Source organism: Aegilops tauschii, chromosome 6 (assembly GCF_002575655.3).
Source record: "Aegilops tauschii subsp. strangulata cultivar AL8/78 chromosome 6, Aet v6.0, whole genome shotgun sequence".
Lineage (NCBI taxonomy): Eukaryota > Viridiplantae > Streptophyta > Magnoliopsida > Poales > Poaceae > Aegilops > Aegilops tauschii.
The window spans coordinates 466,908,544-466,929,174 of NC_053040.3; the positions used below are offsets into that span (position 1 = coordinate 466,908,544).

The 20,631-nt window shown below is 44.1% G+C and overlaps 1 protein-coding gene across 1 annotated transcript; it reads left to right on the forward strand.

Moving 5' to 3' along the window:
• Positions 1-337: 337 nt before the first annotated feature.
• LOC141026300 (agamous-like MADS-box protein AGL80) lies at positions 338-1,519 on the forward strand. The gene has a single exon (XM_073502509.1). It carries the CDS (start codon positions 338-340, stop codon positions 1,061-1,063), a length of 726 nt encoding a protein of 241 aa, XP_073358610.1. The 3' UTR covers positions 1,064-1,519.
• The last annotated feature ends 19,112 nt before the right edge of the window (positions 1,520-20,631 follow it).

Below are 20,631 nucleotides of genomic sequence, written 5' to 3' on the forward strand. Positions count from 1 at the left end.
AGCATTGCAAAACGAACCGTTACGTCGCGTGGAAACCATCTGCGGGCGTACAATTTGCCGCGCTCTCGCGATACAAGGGGCCAACGGTCACACGCACGTAAATTTAAAAGGTTTAAATGGACACCAAATATACAAAGTTATAAAAGGACGGTTTAAATGGGTGCTAAAATTACATATGGGCACAATTAAGGCAGTAAATCTTATGTAATATTCTCCCAATCTGTTGCCATATCATGAAATTAATTCCTTGGCGATCTCTCCACTATAAATCTACCCCTCCTCCCTGCCTAAACCAGCAACTTTCCTTACCTTGGCTAGTTTGATCCCTTTGCCAGCAATGGCTCGCAAGAAGGTGACCCTCAAGTACATCGCCAACGACTCCACCCGGCGCTCTAGGTTCAGGAAGCGTCTCAGGAGCCTGATGAAAAAGGCGACCGAGCTGGCCACCATGTGCGATGTCAAGACCTGCGTGGTGGTGTACGGCGAGGGCGAGGCGGAGCCTCAGGTGTTCCCTTCCCACGCCGAGGCGGTGGATATCCTGAATGAATTCAAGAGCATGCCGGAGCTGGGCCATTGCAAGAAGACGATGGACCAGGAGGCATTCCTCACCCAGCGCATCGCCAAGCTCCGGGACCAGGTGGACAAGGCTCGCCGCGAGTGCCAGGACAGCGAGATCAGGTACCTCCTTTACAACATCATGCACGGCAACCACCCAGGCCTCGTTGATCTCAGCGCCGAGGACGTCGCCCGCGTTGGCTGGAAGGTGGACGAGCTACTCAAGAGCCTCGGCGAACGCATGGCAAAAAACCATGTCCAGGCGCCGCCGCCAGCTCCATCCGTCAGCACCGACAGCATCGACATGGCGTCTCCGTCGCAGTATCTGACGTCACCGCAGCAGGAGGAAGGCTGGCTTGACATGGTGAGCTCCGGTGGTGACGTCGGCACCCTGGTCTACGGTGGCAACGCCAGCCACGACGGCGCCGGCTTCTCCGGCGCTGATATGATGATGGAGACGCCATTCTCCGATCTGGGGTTCAGTTCGAGTCCTTTCCCTCCCATCTAAGCCAGGAGGGATGAGGATCCCAGCCGCTGTGCATGGCCAGCTATCGTGCGATCGATCTCTCGTTATTTATTTAGTTTCCTGAAGGTGTTATATTATTCATCTATGTGCGTCGTTGTATTCATCTTGCTCTCTGAGCCAACTCTCGTTTTTTATTGTAATATTGTTATTGAATTTTTATTCAGTTGATCTCTTCCCAAAAGGCTGTTTGTTTGATCTCTGCTGCGCAATTGGTCGTAAATCTTAAGTTGCACCTGTTTGTTTGTGTCACAATTGTGTGTTGTCTGACATTACTTGCACAGCTAAGTGCCTGATATATAGTTGCTGCTTGATTGCTGTCAGGGCCTCAAAGAACCTTGGTCTCGTGTGTTGGCCTGTTGGGGCTTGTGTCAGGGCCTTTAATTTCATGCTATTTTGGTGTCTAGAAGTTTACATCTTCTGTGGTATAAACGAGTTGAAGATTCCTTCTCCTGGAGCCAGCTAAATTTGCTGGATGATTAATATTTTCCTGGATACAGATTTGAGAATTAATTACCTTTTTGAGTTAATTACATAGCAACAGGCAAACGTCAGAACTATGGAAGTTCTCCATTGTGCTCTGCTTGGTTGGAGCTGTGTCATGTTCTCTGTTCTTCAGACCCTTCTCCGTTATTCAGACTGGCCCACAGGAGTTTCTCTACACACCTCTGCTTCCCATGCCCTCTATCTTGCTCTACGTCACCCCACTGACCGGACCTCCATCAGCATGTAAGTTTGAGATTTGGAGCTATTTCCATGTTGTGTTGACTACTTCTTTTTGTTAGCGATGAACTCTACAAGCTGCAACAAGTGACCGATCAGGACTGAAATTATAGCGTTCCTTCAAATTCCATTCTATGATAATAAAGATTTAAAGAAAACATGTTACCACCAAACGCCCACTTTAATTGGCTTGGCAACGAAGCAATCCGCGTGGCATTCGGAGACCACTAGATTTGAAGGCGTGTCCAACAAGAATGCTAAAGGGCCAATGGAAACTATGCGCCCAATGGTGTCGTCACTCTTCAGCATTAGTAGTACAAACTATAGAGGAGGCAAGAATAGTATTGAAGTGTCTCCGCTTCAGCATGTGTCACGCGCTTTAAAACTATCAATAATAAGCACCCGCACATTCAACTTTATTTTGGCGCTTACAAGAAAGACATCATGTAAAGAACCATGTTAGAACTTAGAACCCACGGAGTTGATAAGGACCAGCCATCCTCTATAGGACAAATGCATCCCTTTCCTCCGCGTGTTTCCATGGATAACAACGCGCATCCTCTATAGAACTTATTATTATTTGCGGGTGAAAATACAAATTATTGATTACAAAAAAAATTATTGCAGCATGGATACAACACGGTAGATTACTACATAACATATATAATAATATGTCAGTGATTAAATCAAACATACCCAAGACAAAACTATGCTTGAAAAAGGCTCATATTTGTGAATGTGATGCCAGTTTATAAAATACTAGCCCGCACATTGGACGGGCCACTTTGCCGGTTGTCAAATCAGTGCAACCAATTTGAGCATGAACTTGTTTTGAATGGCATCTATGGTTGACTCGCATCAAGGAGCTAGAGGACATGTGGTGCACATCTTTTTTTCTAGGATTTGTAGAAAGATCTTATGTTAAGAAAGTCTAAGTTAATACATTTGCCACTTGTGTATTTTCTCTGTACTTTGAAAATTTTAAACATGACTACATGACACTACTGAAAAAAGCCTTATAGGTGAACTCAAATGAGTGGCGGGTACCAAACAGCGCTCTCCACTGGAGATGCAATAGTAGTGGCGGGCGGTAAATATGACCCACAACAAATATGCTGCCCCAGGTGTGCCCGCGTGCTGAAAGTGAGTAGTGGCGAGCAACTACATGCACCCGCCACTGCAACTTGAGCTAACAGTGGTGGGCTGTACGTACTGCCTGCCACAAAGACTTAGATTTTATATATCCATAAGTTAGCACTGGCGGGTAGTACGTACCGCCCGCCACAAGAACTTTTAACCCCCAAAAATTGCCAAGTAGGTTGTATGTAATAGGAAGTTTTGAGTGCCAGCCGTTGCTATTTGGCGTGGCGGGCATTTGCCAATACCTGTCACTGTTATTGCCCGCCCCAGCGCCGATTCAATTTCCACCCAAAACCGCATCTGGAAATTCAAACTCTCTCAACTCTTCTGAATCCGGCCCAACCCCGTTGTTGTCCTCTACCGCGCCCGCCCTCCTCTCGCCGCCACCGACGTCCTCCATCACTGTCGTCCACCGCGGCAACCCTTCTCCGTTGCGGCCCCCGTCCTCCCTCGCAGCCCCCACACCACGACCGCCCTCGTTCGCCGGTGCCTTCGTCCACCGCGACCGCCGTCCGCCATCGCGACCGTCTTCGTCCGCCGAGGCCTCCCTTGTCCGCCGAGGCCTTCGTCCCTAGAGGATGCCCTCCTTCGTGTTCCCCGAACGCGATGGCCTCCACCCGTAGCGGAGGGCTAACAGCGCCGCTGCTAAGCAATGCCTCCTCAATCGAGGCCACCGATCCGTCGTCCGCATCGCGCTCCAGTAGTGTGCAGGTAATTAAATTTGACTCATGTTAGAATGTAGATTAATGTTGGTGTTTATATGCACGTTAATATAGGTTGTAGATGGCACGCCAAATAGATCTTGTGTGGCTATTTAATTGAGGAAGGGAAACAACTACTTAAGTCTGGACGTGATTACTCTATAGCACATGTTAGGAGAAGCAAAACTAATGTAGATTGCCACCCCTCGCGACGGCTGCCCTCGTCTGCCATGGTCTAGACAAAATTGGCACTCTTTGCTAAAAGGATTCTACGAACCACCTTGATAGAAATGAAATTAATATTTTTCACAAAAAAAGATATAGATTGTAGATGAATTGATTAACAGGGCTTCAAGAGTGTCTAAAATATCACGAAACATTAATTTCGGTTTGGCAACATTTTTGACACTCAACGTTTTCATTCTTTAGCAGAAGTCATGCCCAAATTCTTTGTCCATCCATACTCTATATTATTGGTCGATGTAGAACACAACTCAAAAATATATAAATCATTGTAATACGCACTCTAAAAATTATATAAATCATTGTAATACTTACTTTAAAAAAGAACCTATTCTAAAAAATTATATAAATAATTGTAATATGTAGTAAAAAAAAAGAACTTCTTGTACAAAATTATGTAAATTATTGTAATACATAGTTAAAAAAGAACTTATTCTAACAAAATCTAAAAAAACAATGGTGCTAGTCTTCATCTTCTGAATCGGAATCTTCATCAGAACTTAAATACTTGGCTTCCAACTGGCGTAATACATTTGAATCTCAACTCATTTCTTGCCTATTGTTTTCAGGAATAAAAAGTATTACTACCCACCCCTCAAGATCGATCTCATGTTGACTTACAAAATTACTCCACGCAGGACCGTTAATTTTGAGACGGTCGTCTCTTTTAATATGATAATCAACTTCTATTGATTGTTGTGGTTGTCGGCTCATTTACAGTAAAACTGAACCATATTGTTGTAGAGCAAGGCTCCCAACTATTGAAAAAGGAAACATTTTATTAAAATGTGAAGTGATGAGATTGCATTTTACATATTGTATATTACTTACCAAATGATTATCAGACATGTCCGCAGCTGTAAAGCATTGGATCTGCGTAGGATAGTCCTCATTCGTCTGTAATAGAGTGTGCATGTTGTTGACTTGCCTTTGTGTTAGATTAAACTCGGTGCTTTATGCAACAGGTCTTTCTCCTTCATCAAATACGTCATCTTTATGAATATAAAAAATTGAATAATTGTTAACTATATAAAAGTATTACTAAATAAAAACTAATATAAAACAATATGTACTTACTAATTATATCCTTTGGTCACCATTTGGAAGTATGAGGGACATATACATGACAAAATCTCTATAGTTGTAGCAAAAATATATCGTGTCTCCTCTTCTTATATCGTCGTCGTAGCAAAAGCAATCTCATCCAAAGCCACTTATACGAATTATATCTCCATTATCTCTCGCACACATCATGTAGCTTGATCCATGAGAAGTCTCTGCTGTGAAATAGTGTTGTTCGATGTAGTAACTAAATTGCTTAACACCTCGGCAAGGTATATTCTATACATAATTAGTGTACGTAGTAAGTTACCCCTCAATTTGATATACAATACAGTTACATATCACATTACAGACGAAAAAACGTTGACTCACAATCCCATAAAGATGACTGTGTCGAACCATCACTCAGAATTGTGGTACCTGTTCCTGATCTATAAGGTGCACGGTATTACACTAGTACCACAAATGTCGCAGACATTAGCCATTTGAACCTGAAATAGTTACATTCAACTGTGTTAGAACACATCGAATATTAGTTTAGTACATAAAAAATATAAATTAAATATGTTACCTTGGAGTACTCGTGAATTTTTATTGATATAGAAGGCAAGCAACCAATTTGTGTGATACATTCTTACCTCCGATAATCCACTTCTGAGCCTTGGCTCAGCTGCACCTGCCCTGTCGAAAAAAATCAAAACAAACACTAGAAAAATTCAATAAATTCCAAAAAAAATTGGTGTGGTAGATAAATTGATGCGTGAGGTCCGCTCTAATTTCCAACTCATTTGGACATCTGATCAGCTCTCAGCAAAAAAAGAAAAATTCAGGGTGTGTAAAAAAGATTACTATTCACGCACTGTTCTGACCTGATTTGTCTTTTTTGCTGAGAGCTGCTCAGATGTCCAAATGAGTTGAAATTGGAGAGGACCTCACGCATAAATTTATCTACCACACAAAAAATTGGAATTTTTTGAAATTTTCTTGGATTTATTTTCATTTATTCTGACCGGGTGCAAATGAGCCTGGACACCGAAACACCGCACTCTCTTACCTCTCACTATGCGCAGCGTTGTTGTCTCTATTTATAGTTAGGCATATATGATTAAGTGTGGTTCAGACGAAAATAGGTTGTGTGGCTTATCATTTATTTAGCATACAGAATGGTTGGCAATGAATGAAGCATGCATATCCCTGGTGTGGCGATAGTAGGCTACATGCTATTTATAGTGAGAATGTTTGCGTCTATTAGTTACTTCTATTTATAGTGAAACAGTTTGCAGCTAAAATGTTTGTCGTTTAACATATATTAACTAAAGATGGATTATGTGGTTTAACATATATTTAGGATACGGAATTGAGTATGTGGTTTAACATATATTAAATAAAAATGATAGGCAATGAAGGAAGCATGCCTCTGGTGTGATGACACGAGGCTAGGTGCTTGTTACAAGGTTGAGGTCACTTGCAAAGAAATATGTGTAGATCTTCAAGAAGACTTTATGAAGCGGGCGGTCGTTTCGTAATGTTGCGCCCACAATTGTCTAATTTTTTCCTTCTTATCATGCTCAGCGTATCCCTTGTTGGGGAAGGGCCGAGTTCATGCATGTGGTCCACTTGCCCATCGATGTGGACGGCGCCGTTCAGCTTGACATGAACCTGTTAAAAAATTGGCACTTATTGTATTGTATTGTGTATGTACTAATATTAGAGTTATTTGAAATGTGCTATTTATGTCTTTACAGTACTTATATTATTGCTAAACCGAAAAAAGTTGCAACGTCGCATAAAAACGCTGCCACGACAGTTTTTTTATATTTCGCTGGCAAAATCCAACTGTGGCAGGAGCGATTCGACAACCACCACAGGTAAGAACCATAATAGTGGCGGGCGAGCATTGCCACCCTCGACAGCTAGTACATAATCATTGGCGGGCGGGCACCCGCTACTGATGCGGTTATAGTAGTGGCAGGCACCCTTGGGAGCCTTGCAAGCCACTGCTGGCCTTTTTGCGCCCGCCGCTGCTAGGCATCCCTGCGGTAGTGTGATATCCTCGCTAAAGAAGGTTTTGAATTCCATTATAAAGCTTGCTCAAATTTGGAAGAATTTTGGGATAAACTATATACATGAGATAATATTATCAGTTTTTTTGACTATTTACTGTAGATCAATAACCCTACAGTCTTTATTCCAGAAATCTTTGCCTAGGCTTGTTTAATCCGCTCCCATTGGGAGTTGAACCCAGGTCCTCGGGTGCTATACTAAGGTCAATGCAACCACTAGGCTACAATCCCGTTCGCTGTGATAATATTATCATGGTTTCTACGAATTGTTAATAGATTTAAATTAAATTCCTCAGAAAATTTCTAGATATTTATTTTTATGTGAGAGAAGGCATATTATAATATTTGAGCATGTGAAAAATAATCTTGAATAAATTTTTGATATGAAAAGTTTTATTATTTTGAAAAATTTGGATTTACGGTTTTGTAAAAGAAGGAAATAGTTTAGGGTCTGGACAAATTAATTTCCCGTTTTGGTTTATTCTAGTTGCAATGATCACATAGATGAGTTATGGTTCAGTTTTGTCACATTTTTAGGTAACTTTTAGTTGCGTGAATCCAACATATGAACCAAATTAGAAGCATAAGTGTGCAAGACTTTTATTTGCTCCATATTTTATCTTCACTAGATGACCCATTACGCCAATTGGTGCAGAGACCAACCGCAGACCGGATGTTAAGCGAACTATTTGAAACTAAAGCCAGGAAGTTAAACAACACTATGGGCAGCACGTCTAACACATGTTTGTTCTATAAATCATCCCCAAAGGCCATTTGCATGAATAATAATACACATGGGCACAATATAAATCAGATGTGGATAATGAACAAATGGAAACTAAAACATAAGCCAAAAACAACCTTTGGAGGTGGCTTTGTAGGTCGGTTGCCTCGTTGTGTTATTACTTGGGGGGTTCTGACTTGCGGTTGCCCGAGTCGAGCCGTACTATGGCGCACGTCATGGCATTGGGCTCTTTTCAAGCTCCGGGCACACGCTCTTTTGAGCAACTATGGATGAGCCACCCGTCTGGTCCGTCAGGGTACTAGCCTAACTATCCCTGCTACACGCTCATGCCCTGGTCATCAGAGACTATGTGCAGCCTAGAAGTGAAGTGTACTATTTGAAACATAAAATATAAGCTAAAAGAACTATGATGACCTAGAAATACGCGCACACTTGTGCACCAAGACGATGGGAGTATTTGAGGAGACCAGTTGCAGCCATCCCCGCAAAAACAAACTACAGCCAATAAGCGTATAGCAACTAATACAAACAAAAAGTAGGCGAACCATTTGAAAGACGTTTCTCGTGAATGGTATGCCAGTGATTACATCCGTATTGTGCAAACGGCAGACAACGATGATTGTTGCCCATGCCCTGCTTTGCCCATGCACTACAACTCAACAGTTAGCTCAATACAAAGGACAATTACTGTAGAGGCCGGATTTTCGGCACATAAATTCCCAGCAAAGGACCCTTATGTCACCACCAGCCCCAGGATTACTGTTGCTGGTGGATATGTCCTTGATACAGAATTCCAAGCAATTACAAGGATTTGAGTACAATACCTTACACTAGTAGAAAAAGACCCATTTGTCCTGGCTCGTAAGGCCTATTTGTCCCGGTTACCGAACCGGGACTAAAGGGTCGGTACTAAAGCCCAATACCTTTAGTCCCGGTTCGCCTTCCAACCGGGACAGATGGGGCTCCACGTGGCCGCTACGGCTTGCGCAGGCAGGAGGGCCTTTTGCCCCGGTCGGTGGCACCAACTGGGACCAAAAGGCATCCACGCGTCAGCAGCTCAGGGCTTGGGGTTATTGTTTTTTTTAAAGGGGGCTGGTTTGGGGGTTTTGTAGGGTTAATTTAGGGGTTTTATATATTGTGTTAGCTAGCTAATAGAGAGAAGTGTCCTCTCTTATCTCCGTACTTGGTCAACGCTATGTACTATACGTATAGAGAGGACTCGACACGCTAGCTAGCTAGTAAGCAAATGAAGGAAACCATTAAGTATAGAAGATCGTCATGAACATATACAGAGAGAAGTGATAGACCTCTCCTTCTCCGAGAGATTGGTCGAACAACAAGTTTTCGTATATCTATCCGATGCTACTGGCTACATATATACAATATAAGATCTCTTACAATCCCCAAACATCTAAACTCAAGTTCCACATGGTATTCTCCGTCTTCATTGATGACGTGGTCAAGAAAGAATCCCGCCAATTCCTCTCGAATTGCTCGTATGCGATCTTGTGGTAGGAGTTCATCCCGCATATGAAACATCTAATTTGAAGAAGGGGGTCAATACATATATATGAATGAAACTCAACACAAATGATGGTAATAAAATAAAATTATGAATATTATTGCTTACACACTTCATATTGTTTTTTAGAGTAGCCCCGCTCACAGGTCGTGTGGCGGATGAACTCGCAAACGTAGTATCCACATTAATCATTCCCGGGTTCCTGCCACAACCACTTTACAAGAAATAGAGGTAAATCAAACTGATAAGCAAGCATGCTAAATGGTATTCATGAAACTAGCTACAATCAATGCGACATGTGTGGAACTAGCTTGTAGTACTTACTTTCGGGTGTGTAAATCGCAGCTCCCCCGGCAGTCCCGGAGCTTCTGCGGTGAACTTTTTCCAAACCCTGCCAGACAAAGAAAAAACAATTACTTGATATCAGCTGGAAATGAACAAAGTTGCCGATATGGTGCGATAATGATCGATTGAACTTACTTCTCGAGCATTTTAATCACGGCCGCATACTCCTCGGGATCTTTTCGTCTTGAGTCTATAATATTATTCTATTTTTTTCTTCTTCTCCTCTATTCCTTCTTCTTCTTGTCTTTTTTTTCTTCTTCTTCCTCTTCTTTTTTCTCTCCTCTTCTTCCTCTCCTGTTCTTCCCCTCCTTCCTCTTCTTATTTTCCTTTTTCTCTCTCCTTCTTTTTCTTCTTCTTCCTTCGTCCTTCTTCCTCTTTTCTTCTTTTTCCTTACTTTCCTTTTTCCTCTCCACTAACCTAAAATGCACTAACAGTCCAACTAACCTAAAAATGCACTAAATCAACTAACCTAAAATACACTAACCTAAAATCGATATCTACTAATAACCTAAATAAAAAATTAATACATATATGAAAAAAACATATATAAACAAAAAAATGCTATGAACATTATATCCATACATACATAGCCGCACTCATTCATCATATAGCTACCACATACATATATACATTATGTATATGAAAATAAATGCAATGAACAAAAAAATAATACACATTATATGAAGAAAAAAAGCTCTGAACAGAGTCGGGGCGGCGGCGGCACACATCGGGGACGGCCGGCGAGGGCGACGGCGGGGGCAGCGAGGGCGATGGCGGGGGCATCGCCGAGGGCGACGGTGGGGGCGCGGGCCAGGGCAGGGGCTTGGCCGGCGACGACGGCGACGGTGGGGGCGGGTCCTGGCGCAGGGGCGTGCTCGGGGGCGGCGGGAATAGCGTCGGTATGGGCTCGGGGGCACGGGCGACAGCGACGATGCCAGGGCAGCCTGGCGGCGCCAAGGGGGTCGGCGTCGTCGGGGGCAACTGGCGACGAAATTCTGAATTTGTGCAAAGTGTTTCTTATATAGCAAAGGCTTTGGTCCCGGTTCGTGGCACAAACCAGGCCGAATACCCACCTTTGGTCCCAGATCGTGCCAGCAACCGGGACTAAAGGTCTCTTTTCAGCAGCCCAAAGGACGGGAAGCAGAGACCTTTGGTCCCGGTTGGTGGCATGAACCGGGAACAAAGGTGGGTATCCGTCCTGGTTTGTGTCACGAACCGGGACCAAAGGTGGGTATTGGTCCCGGTTGGTGGCACAAACCGGAACCAAAGGTGGGTGCTGGTGCCGCGGCCAAAACTTTAGTCCCACCTCGCTAGCTGAGAGGGGCTCGGAGTGGTTTATAAGCGCCGATGCGCCTGCCACTTCGAGCTCCTCTCAACTGCAGGCCTGCTGGCCTAAACTAGTCAATCTGGCTGTGGGCCTACTAGGCCTTCTGCGGACCTGAATCCTGGCCCAACAGGATAGTTGGGTTTCTAGTCGTATTCAGGCCGTGGGCCTACTGGGCCTTCTGCGGGCCTGAATCCTGGCCCAACAGGATAGTTTTATTTATTTTTTGTTTTTTTGTTTTTTGTTTTGTTTTTTGCTTTATTTATTTTGTTTTATTTTTTGCTTTATTTTTTTAATTCTTTTTGCTTTTAAGTTAAAAAATGATAAACTTTCTGTTAGTGCCATTAGTTTTCAAATTTGAATAGTTTAAATTTGAATTCTTTGACATTTGTGTGAATCACTAGTTTGTGATTAACTTTACTATAAAAATATATTTTGGAGTGATTCTTTTTCCTGCTATTTAATATTATTGGGTTTTATCATTATATTCAAAAACCGTTTTTGTTATTTTAGTTTCTAACAAAAAAAATTGTGATAATTCTTTTTGCTATTAAAGTTTCTAACAAAAAAAGTTCCTTATGAAAATTCCTCTTGCTTTTAATGTTTTGAACAGAAAATACTTTGATAATTTTAGTTGCATAAATTTTATATAATTTTAGTTTCAATAGTACTATAGGTTTATAAAAGCTTTTTAGTTGATTCCTTTTGCTATTAGAGTTTCATTAAAGTTTTCTAGTTCATTCTTTTTTCTATTAGAGTTTCATTAAAGTTTTCTAGTTCATTCTTTTAGTTTATTATTTTTTCTATTAGAGTTTCATAAAAGTTTCTAGTTCGTTCTTTTTTATATTAGTTCCACTACTGCAGGATGCTGCTAAGGTGACACTACGATCAGAGACCCTTCGACGAAACTGTGGGCGATGCCATAATCGCAAACGGTGGTGCAAAAAACCGTCAAAAAAGGTGCAAAGCGTTTGCGATGGAAGATATATTAGTTCCGTGTGCGATGCAGGGCATACGATTCAGCTCAATTAACTGTTTGGGGTGAGGAGGAACAAAAGAAATGGGTAGCCAGATGGGGGTGTGTGCGATATACAGCATACAGTTCACTCGGATGAACTGTTTGTGATTAGGCAACACAAAAGAAACAGTCAGCCAGATGAAGGTGTGTGCGATATACGGCATGCGGTTCACTCGGATGAACTGTTTGCGTTGAGACATGAGAACAGAAACGGTTCAACTTAACAAGACGTGTGTGTTGTGCGATGGGATTGCATATAGAACAACAACAACATATATATATACACACACACACACTTATAAGGACATGCTTGCATAACCAAATTAAACCTCCACTTACATAGGTGGCTACTACAACCATGGCATTTGCACACACCAAAGTAAACTATTACATGCATAATTACATAGGTGGCTACTACACATATGGCATTTCCACACACCAATAAATTAAACTATATATTTCATGCACGATTAACTCGCATAAACGATCATCTGGTCATCATCTCCTTCTTGTGACGCTTGCTCTGCTTGTGGCTCGATCCGGGCTCGTCGATTTGGGTAACGAGGCACTTCCTCATGTCAATGATCCGCATGTGCATCTCGTAGCACGTGTACATGCTCTCGGCCGCGAACCTGAGGTGAGGTTCATCCAGTTGCCGCATCCAGACCCCGTGCCAGGATACGGGACTTGTTCTTTGGGCATCCTGCTTCATCTTTTCATACTAGGGGTCGATGATGGCCGAGGAAAGTTCGACCAGGGAGTCCTTCTTCCTGCTGCCCCAGACCCTGTAGTGGTCATGGATTTCGACAAGGTTCTTGCAGGCCAAGCCCGTAACACGGAGCGCTTTTACATCGTTGGTGGTTTCCACCGTGGCGAACTTGTAGTCGGTGCTGTTGATAAACCTGTTGAAACAGTCACAAGGCTCTGTGGCCATGCAATAGTGGTAGATGAGGACATGATGGCGCACGCACAACTGGGCGATGGCAACCTTCTGATCTATACCGGGACGACCGACGGTGTATTGGAGGTCGATGTCGACCACCTTGTACTTGTCTCTAGACAGCAACTGCTCAACATTGTTGATGTAGTCGTCCACCACGGCCGGGTCGATGGTGTACACCACCGAGAGATCCGTCTCCCTCGCGTGGGTCTCCACTCTATGCTCGCCGAACTCCATTGGAGCGCCACTGGACATCCCCTCTCTATGTGTCATCGTGGGTGTGCTTTTTGTGTTGTGGGGCACGATCGAAAGGTTGAAGATACTAAGGTTATGATGGCCACGGTAATTAAAGGGGAAGCCGAACAGCCAGGAAAATAGGCAGGCCCTGATGGCAGTTCTAATTTGCAGCGCATAACTCCAACGTGCCGCACGTAACTGCATCTCGTGGTAACGCGCGCGGCGCAACCTCATGCATACGGGGCCCCCGACGTGATCGTGCGCACGCCCAACAGTTGGCAGAGCGCGCGCGGAGGGACGCGAGAAGAGCACTCCGCGGTCGCCTCAACGGCCCCTTAAGACCTTATTCTACTAACACTAGCTTATTCGGCTAACACCCACACCCACCCCCGAAGCTACAAACTAACCATGCAAAGGAATCTGCTGAACTGCCCGGACAAAAGAAAAAAGAAAAACCCACCCCCACCTTATCCGATCGTCAAACCAGCACACTCCTCTCTCCCCCCGGAGCTCCCCACGACCTCCTTCTACCGCCGCCGCACCACCTCCCCCCGCCCCGTGCAGCCTCCCACGCCGCCGCACCGCCTTCCTCACCTTGCGGAGCTTCCACCGCCGGATCTGGCCCGCCCCGCCCTGTCCCGCCTTCCGCCCCACCCGGCCGTGGCTAATGCACCGCACCGCGATGGCCCACCGTGACGGCCCCTCGACCCCGCTCCGCCCCGGCCGCGGCCATAGCTGCACCACGCGACGGTCGTCCTCCACGGCCCCTGCCCTACGCCACCCCAACCGCGGCCCCAGCTCCGCCCCCGCCGTCCTCCACGGCCCCTGCCCCATGCCTCCCTAACCGTGGCCCCAGCTCCGCTCCGGCCGGCTTCCACGGCCCCGCCCCGCGCCGCCCAGCTCCGCCCCGTCCGGTCTCCACGGCCCCGCCCCGGCCGCCGACAACCAGCATCCATGGCCCTCCCGAATCCGGTGAGATCCGCCATGTCGAGCCTGCACCATTGGATCCCCATGCGTGCCCATTCTCCTCATTCTGCTCCGTTCGAGGCAAGGATGGGCTCTGTCCCGCACCGAGAAACAAGGGATTTGGCGGCCACGGGGCTTCCCATGTGTCGGTGGAGTCCGCCGGCGATGGGAGTGCAGCTCGGCCGAGCGGCATGAAGCTCGGTTGCTCGGGCGTGCAGCTCGACAAGCTCACAAATGCAGTTCGCTGGATGCATGTTTGTGTGATGCCCCTCGGATGTAATTTGTTATGTGTTCTTGTGCAGCCGAAGAGGTTCAGCACTAGTTTTCTTCCCCCCTGTTTTTCATCCGCCTTCTCCCCCTTGCCGACTGCCCTCAACTGAAGCTCACTTATGTTGAATTTGTGATTTTTTGTTGTTTTTCCATCATTCTGCAGTGCACTTCGGCCTCCACTAAAGTGGGCTGGTCCTTGGTCGTGCAGTTCGGCGGTCGCGCGCCCGTGCGGTGTTTTCATTTGTTCTAAAAATTGTTGATGAAGATGAATGCAGTTCATTAATAAAAAAAGGTTGGGTGGTTTGTGAGGATCTCCAAGTGGCTCGGTTGCCCAGGATGCTCGTATGTGGTTCAGAGCATGTGTCGATGGTGATTTTTTGTCCAGTTCATTTTTCTCACGGATGGAGCTCCCTTTGCTCTTCACGCGGTTTACATTCTCATTACTTTCTCATGTGTGCAGTCCTCCTAGTTCTCTAGTGATCTACTTTGATTGGATATACGCCACGAAAACATGTGCGGTTGCAGCTCACTTAATGCTCGACACAGTTTAGTGCACAAAAAATGCTATGGAAACGACAAAAAAGAGAGCAATGCGGTTCACTTCTCGATGCAGTGTGGTTCTCTCGATCGGTCCCTGCATTCCACTCAATAGCTTTATGTGCGTAAAAAAAATAACAAGTACGAAAAAAGACAACAAAAACTCATGAGGTTCACTTTGGGTAGTGTTGCGTTTCACTTTCGGAAGTGTTGCGGTCCACTCTCGTTCAAAAAAAAGGCTGAAAAAAGACAACGAAAACTTGTGCGAGAAAGTTTGCATCCGACAAAAAGAAATCATGAAGTTCACTTGACTGCCTGCTGAAGTGCGGTTTTCCGTTTGAAGCAGTGCGTTCTTCTGTCCGATGAAAGGTCCACTAGCTTGGTCAACGTGCGTAAAAAATTAATAAGTATGAAAAAAATACAACAAAAACTCATGAGGTTCACTTTTGATAGTGTTGCGATTCATTTTCCAGAGTGTTGCAGTCCACTCTTGTTCAAAAAAAGTTGAAAAAAAAAACAACAAAAACTTTTGCGAGAAAGTTTATGTCCGACAAAAAGAAATCATGAAGTTCACTTGACTGCCTGCTGCAGTGCGGTTTTCCATTTGAAGCAGTGCGTTCTTCTGTCCGATCAAAGGTTGCGGTTTTCCGTTTGAAGCAGTGTGTTCTTCTGTCCGATGAAGTACACACGATGATTTTGGTCTCACGAGAAACAGAGTGTCCGCTTTTCGGTAAATTTAATACTGCTCTTAAACCGTAAGGAATTAGAAAGAGTGTTCTACATGAAAAAGTTGCGTCTCGTCGATATCTTTCCAACGGCATATCATTCGAATCATTTCAACAACCGGTTTATGAAAATTTCGCGAAAACGGCCGCTGCCACTCGTCGTCCGCCGCACGATATTCAAATTGAACTTAAAACTATAAGGAATCTCAAAATCATTTCTCCATATGGAAGTTGCGCCTTGTCCATAGCTTTCCAATGACGTATTACATGCCTCGTTTCGACAAACGGTTCAAAAACTAGAGCGAAAACAGTACCGAAAATTGCAAAAAATAAAAAAAATAAGAATTCCGCGATTTAGTAAATTTGAAACTGCTCTTAAACCGTAACGAATTAGAGAAAATAATATATATATGAAAAAGATGCGCCTCGACGATATCTTTCCAACGGCATATCATTTTGCTTTATTTCCGATGAGCGGTTTAGAAAAAATCACGAAAAAACGCTCGCTGTCACTCGTCATCCGCTGCACCATTTTTTAAACTGCTCTTAAACCGAGAGGAATCTCGAAAAGTGTTCAACATGGAGAAGTTGCGCCTAATCAATAGATTTCCAACGGTATATTATACGCCTCATTCGGATAAACGGTTAAAATATTAGAGCGAAAACAGTGCCGGAAAAACACTGCATGCAGTTTTTTCCGACACGAAGTTCACTCGTGTGAGTACTGCCTTGCGTTGAGCGTGCAGTGCGGAAGTTTTTTCCAACATCCGCTGCACAGTTGGTTGAAACAATGACGTGCACTTGGGTTGAGCGTGCAGTGCGGAAGTGTCATAAGAATAGTTATTCTGCTAATATTAGCAGAATAACTATTCTGATAACACTTCCACAATACACGCTGAACAGAAGCGAACTGCATCGTCTTTACGTTGGGCACTGCAATGCTTCACGGGAGAACTGCTTCATTTTCTGTTGTTCCGCCCGCGTTTTCTGTGTGGAATCGGGTGTTGCGGGATTATTTAGTTTGTCTCTGCATCTCATTTTACCTTTATTCTTTCTAATTTACAGGAAAATCTGCTACAGTGCTTGCAAATCGAGGGATTTGGCGGACGAGCTTTCTCTGTTCATTCGTGTTCGCTTCAGATGCGATTTTTTTGCTCGGATGTTGTTTTTTAGTAAGAATTCTTTGATTGCGTTCTTTTTAATCGGCCCGTTCACTCTATAATTTGTTAATTTTTAGGAGTTAGTTTTCAATTCCTGTTAATTTGATTGTGCGGGGGGTGAGCTTCGTCCGCTCCTCTGTTCTTGTTAATTTTTTGGATTTTGCGCATCCATGCGTGTTTGAATATTGTAATTACTGTTGGTATAGGTTTGAATTCATTGTATAGCGGGTATAATTGTTATTTTTTGAATTACATTTTTTTAAATGAAAGCTGATGTTGTTCGTCCAGTTGCCGTGACTTCCATGTAATTTTTTGCGAGGGTATTTTTCGATAGTTTAGTGGTTGGACAATTTTTAGGCGAGTTATGGAAGTGGGAGTGAAATTGACACCTCTGTTAGTCTACCAGATGTCTAGAGTTCTAGTGCTTTAATTTTATTTGTTGTAGTTGTGGCATACGTTGTAGTGCACTGCATTTTTGTTAATAGTGTACTTCGTTGTAGCTGCATTACAGTGGTTATGGCAGCTTATGAGATTTCTGTTTTCTTAAACTGAATTCTGTGTTCTAGAGGACTGCATAATATGCACTTCCGTACTGCATTAGCAGTGTGGTTAATGTTCTATTCTGCTATTAGAATGGATGGTCCATTATATGCTTGTGTTAGCTGAATAGTTGTTATAAGGATTTTTTTTGAACTGCATACTATGAGAATTGTTTTTGAACATCATATGTTAACTGCAAAGTTTCGACCATTCGCATTTCCTTGTTACTTTTCAGAGGACTACTTTTTATTATTATTAGTACCACACTATGTGTTTGAGAGAACTGCATTACTGCCAACAGCAACTTGTCTAGAAAGGATAATAAAATGATGCAGTTGAGGTCGCATACTTTAAATAGGCATCGTTCAAAGTGTCTCATGGACATAATTTTAAAAGCATACAGCATAAGCAAAGCATTAGAAATATTAGTTGCTTCATATTAGACAGCCTAGAGTCCAAATATTGTAAACTTGAGGGAGTCTTCTTCTTTGCAGAAAAACGCCATGGCCACTTCTCCGACCTCAAAGCCATTCTGGGAGACAAAATCTTTCCAACCAGTAGTTATGTTGATGCAGTCTTCAGAGTCGATGTGGTAGTCAGCTTGCATGTCTGCATACCCTGAACTCGGAGTTGTGTTGTGTCTCCAAAGTGACCTTCCCTGAACTCGGAGCAGGAAATTTTATTGTGGATGGCAGTTTCTGCATATTGGAATGGGTGGAAAAAGAAATTTATAACTAAGCAGCAAATGTTTTTCTTTATACTTAGGATGATCTTGTTGGGGAACGTAGTAATTTCAAAAAGTTTCGTACGCACACACAGGATCATGGTGATGCATAGCAACAAGAGGGGAGAGTGTTGTCCACGTACCCTCGTAGACCGAAAGCGGAAGCGTTAGCACAACGCGGTTGATGTAGTCGTACGTCTTCCCAATCCGACCGATCAAGTACCGAACGCACGGCACCTCCGAGTTCAGCACACGTTCAACTGGATGACGTCCCTCGAACTCCGATCCAGCTGACCTTTGAGGGAGAGTTCCGTCAGCACGATGGCGTGGTGACAATGATGATGTTCTACCGACGCAGGGCCTCGCCTAAGCACCGCAACGACATTATCGAGGTGGATTATGGTGGAGGGGGGGCACCACACACGGCTAAGAGATCAAGAGATCAATTGTTCTGTCTATGGGGTGCCCCCTGCCCCCGTATATATAGGATCCAGGGAGGGAGAGGCGGCCGGCCAGGAGGAGGCGCGCCAGGAGGAGTCCTACTCCCACCAGGGGTAGGACTCCCTCCTTTCCTAGTTGGAGTAGGAGAAGGGGGAGGAGGAGGGAAAGAGCAAGGAAAGGGGGGCGCCGCCCCCCCTCCTTGTCCAATTCGGACTAGAGGGGGAGGGGGCGCGCGGCCTGCCCTGGCCGCCCCTCCTCTTCTCCACTAAGGCCCATGTAGGCCCATTAAACCCCTGGGGGGTTCCGGTAACCCTCGGTACTCCGGTAAAATCCCGATTTCACCCGGAACACTTCCGATATCCAAATATAGGCTTCCAATATATCAATCTTTATGTCTCGACTATTTCGAGACTCCTCGTCATGTCCGTGATCACATCCGGGACACCAAATTATCTTCGGTACATCAAAACATATAAACTCATAATATAACCGTCATTAAACTTTAAGCGTGCGGACCCTACGGGTTCGAGAACTATGTAGACATGACCGAGACACGTCTCTGGTCAATAACCAATAGCGGAACCTGGATGCTCATATTGGCTCCCACATATTCTACGAAGATCTTTATCGGTCAGACCGCATAACAACATACGTTGTTCCCTTTGTCATCGGTATGTTACTTTCCCGAGATTCGATCGTCGGTATCTCAATACCTAGTTCATTCTCGTTACCGGCAAGTCTCTTTACTCGTTTTGTAATACATCATCCCGCAACTAACTCATTAGTTGCAATGCTTGCAAGGCTTATAGTGATGTGCATTACCGAGTGGGCCCAGAGATACCTCTCCGACAATCGGAGTGACAAATCCTAATCTCGAAATACGCCAACCCAACAAGTACCTTCGGAGACACCTGTAGAGCACCTTTATAATCACCCAGTTACGTTGTGAAGTTTGGTAGCACACAAAGTGTTCCTCTGGTAAACGGGAGTTGCATAATCTCATAGTCATAGGAACATGTATAAGTCATGTTGAAAGCAATAGCAGAATACTAAACGATCATGTGGTAAGCTAACGGAATGGGTCAAGTCAATCACATCATTCTCATAATGATGTGATCCCGTTAATCAAATGACAACTCATGTCAATGGCTAGGAAACATAACCATCTTTGATCAACGAGCTAGTCAAGTAGAGGCATACTAGTGACACTCTGTTTGTCTATGTATTCACACAAGTATTATGTTTCCGGTTAATACAATTCTAGCACGAATAATAAACATTTATCATGATATAAGGAAATAAATAATAACTTTATTATTGCCTCTAGGGCATATTTCCTTCAGATCTATTTATGTTCACTTAAATACTTACATATATATGCCTGCTATTTTCTAAAGTAGTTGCAATGTATGAACAAACTTATATACGGAATTGACCTCTAGTTTTACAAGGATATATATTATACTGCAACATGCTTGTACTGCAAGGTCAGTTACAGTGTACTTCGCCAGCATGTTAAGAGAACTGGAACGCTGATCTACTGACTCTTTTATTTGTTCATGTGTTTGGGTTCTGATCTAACTAGTGTCGATACCTGGTGTGGTACTGAAGAAAAATAGGTGGAAGCATCTAGTCTTAATAGCTGACAAATCTGAACAACAATACAAATTATGTTTTGTATTTTGTTGACACTACTGAACAAACTGATTGAACTATATATTCAGATGTGGATTTGCAGGCTAGATTATGTCCAAAATTGTGAGGGGAAAAACATACCAACTTTCCAGCAGATCTGCGGTTGTGAGGCGATGAAGAAATGGTGCCCGAAACACCCTGTTGGGTAATCAGGCACCCGAGCATGCTGCGCCACTCAGTGTTGGTGAGCTCTAGACCTTCTGCGTACACGCACGTGTCCACTACCGGCGCCATCCTTGCCAAACACCGCACTTACAGTCTATGGCAGGTTCAATGGAATTCCAGAGAAGAGCTGGGGATGGGATGAACCCTAGATCTATGATTTGAAGAAAAAGAGGAAGGGAGAGGAGTTGTGTTAGTCTGGAGCACAAATGGATACGTTTTTATGCAACCAATTGAGCAATGGAAGTAATAAATGTTTGTGGTTTGTGT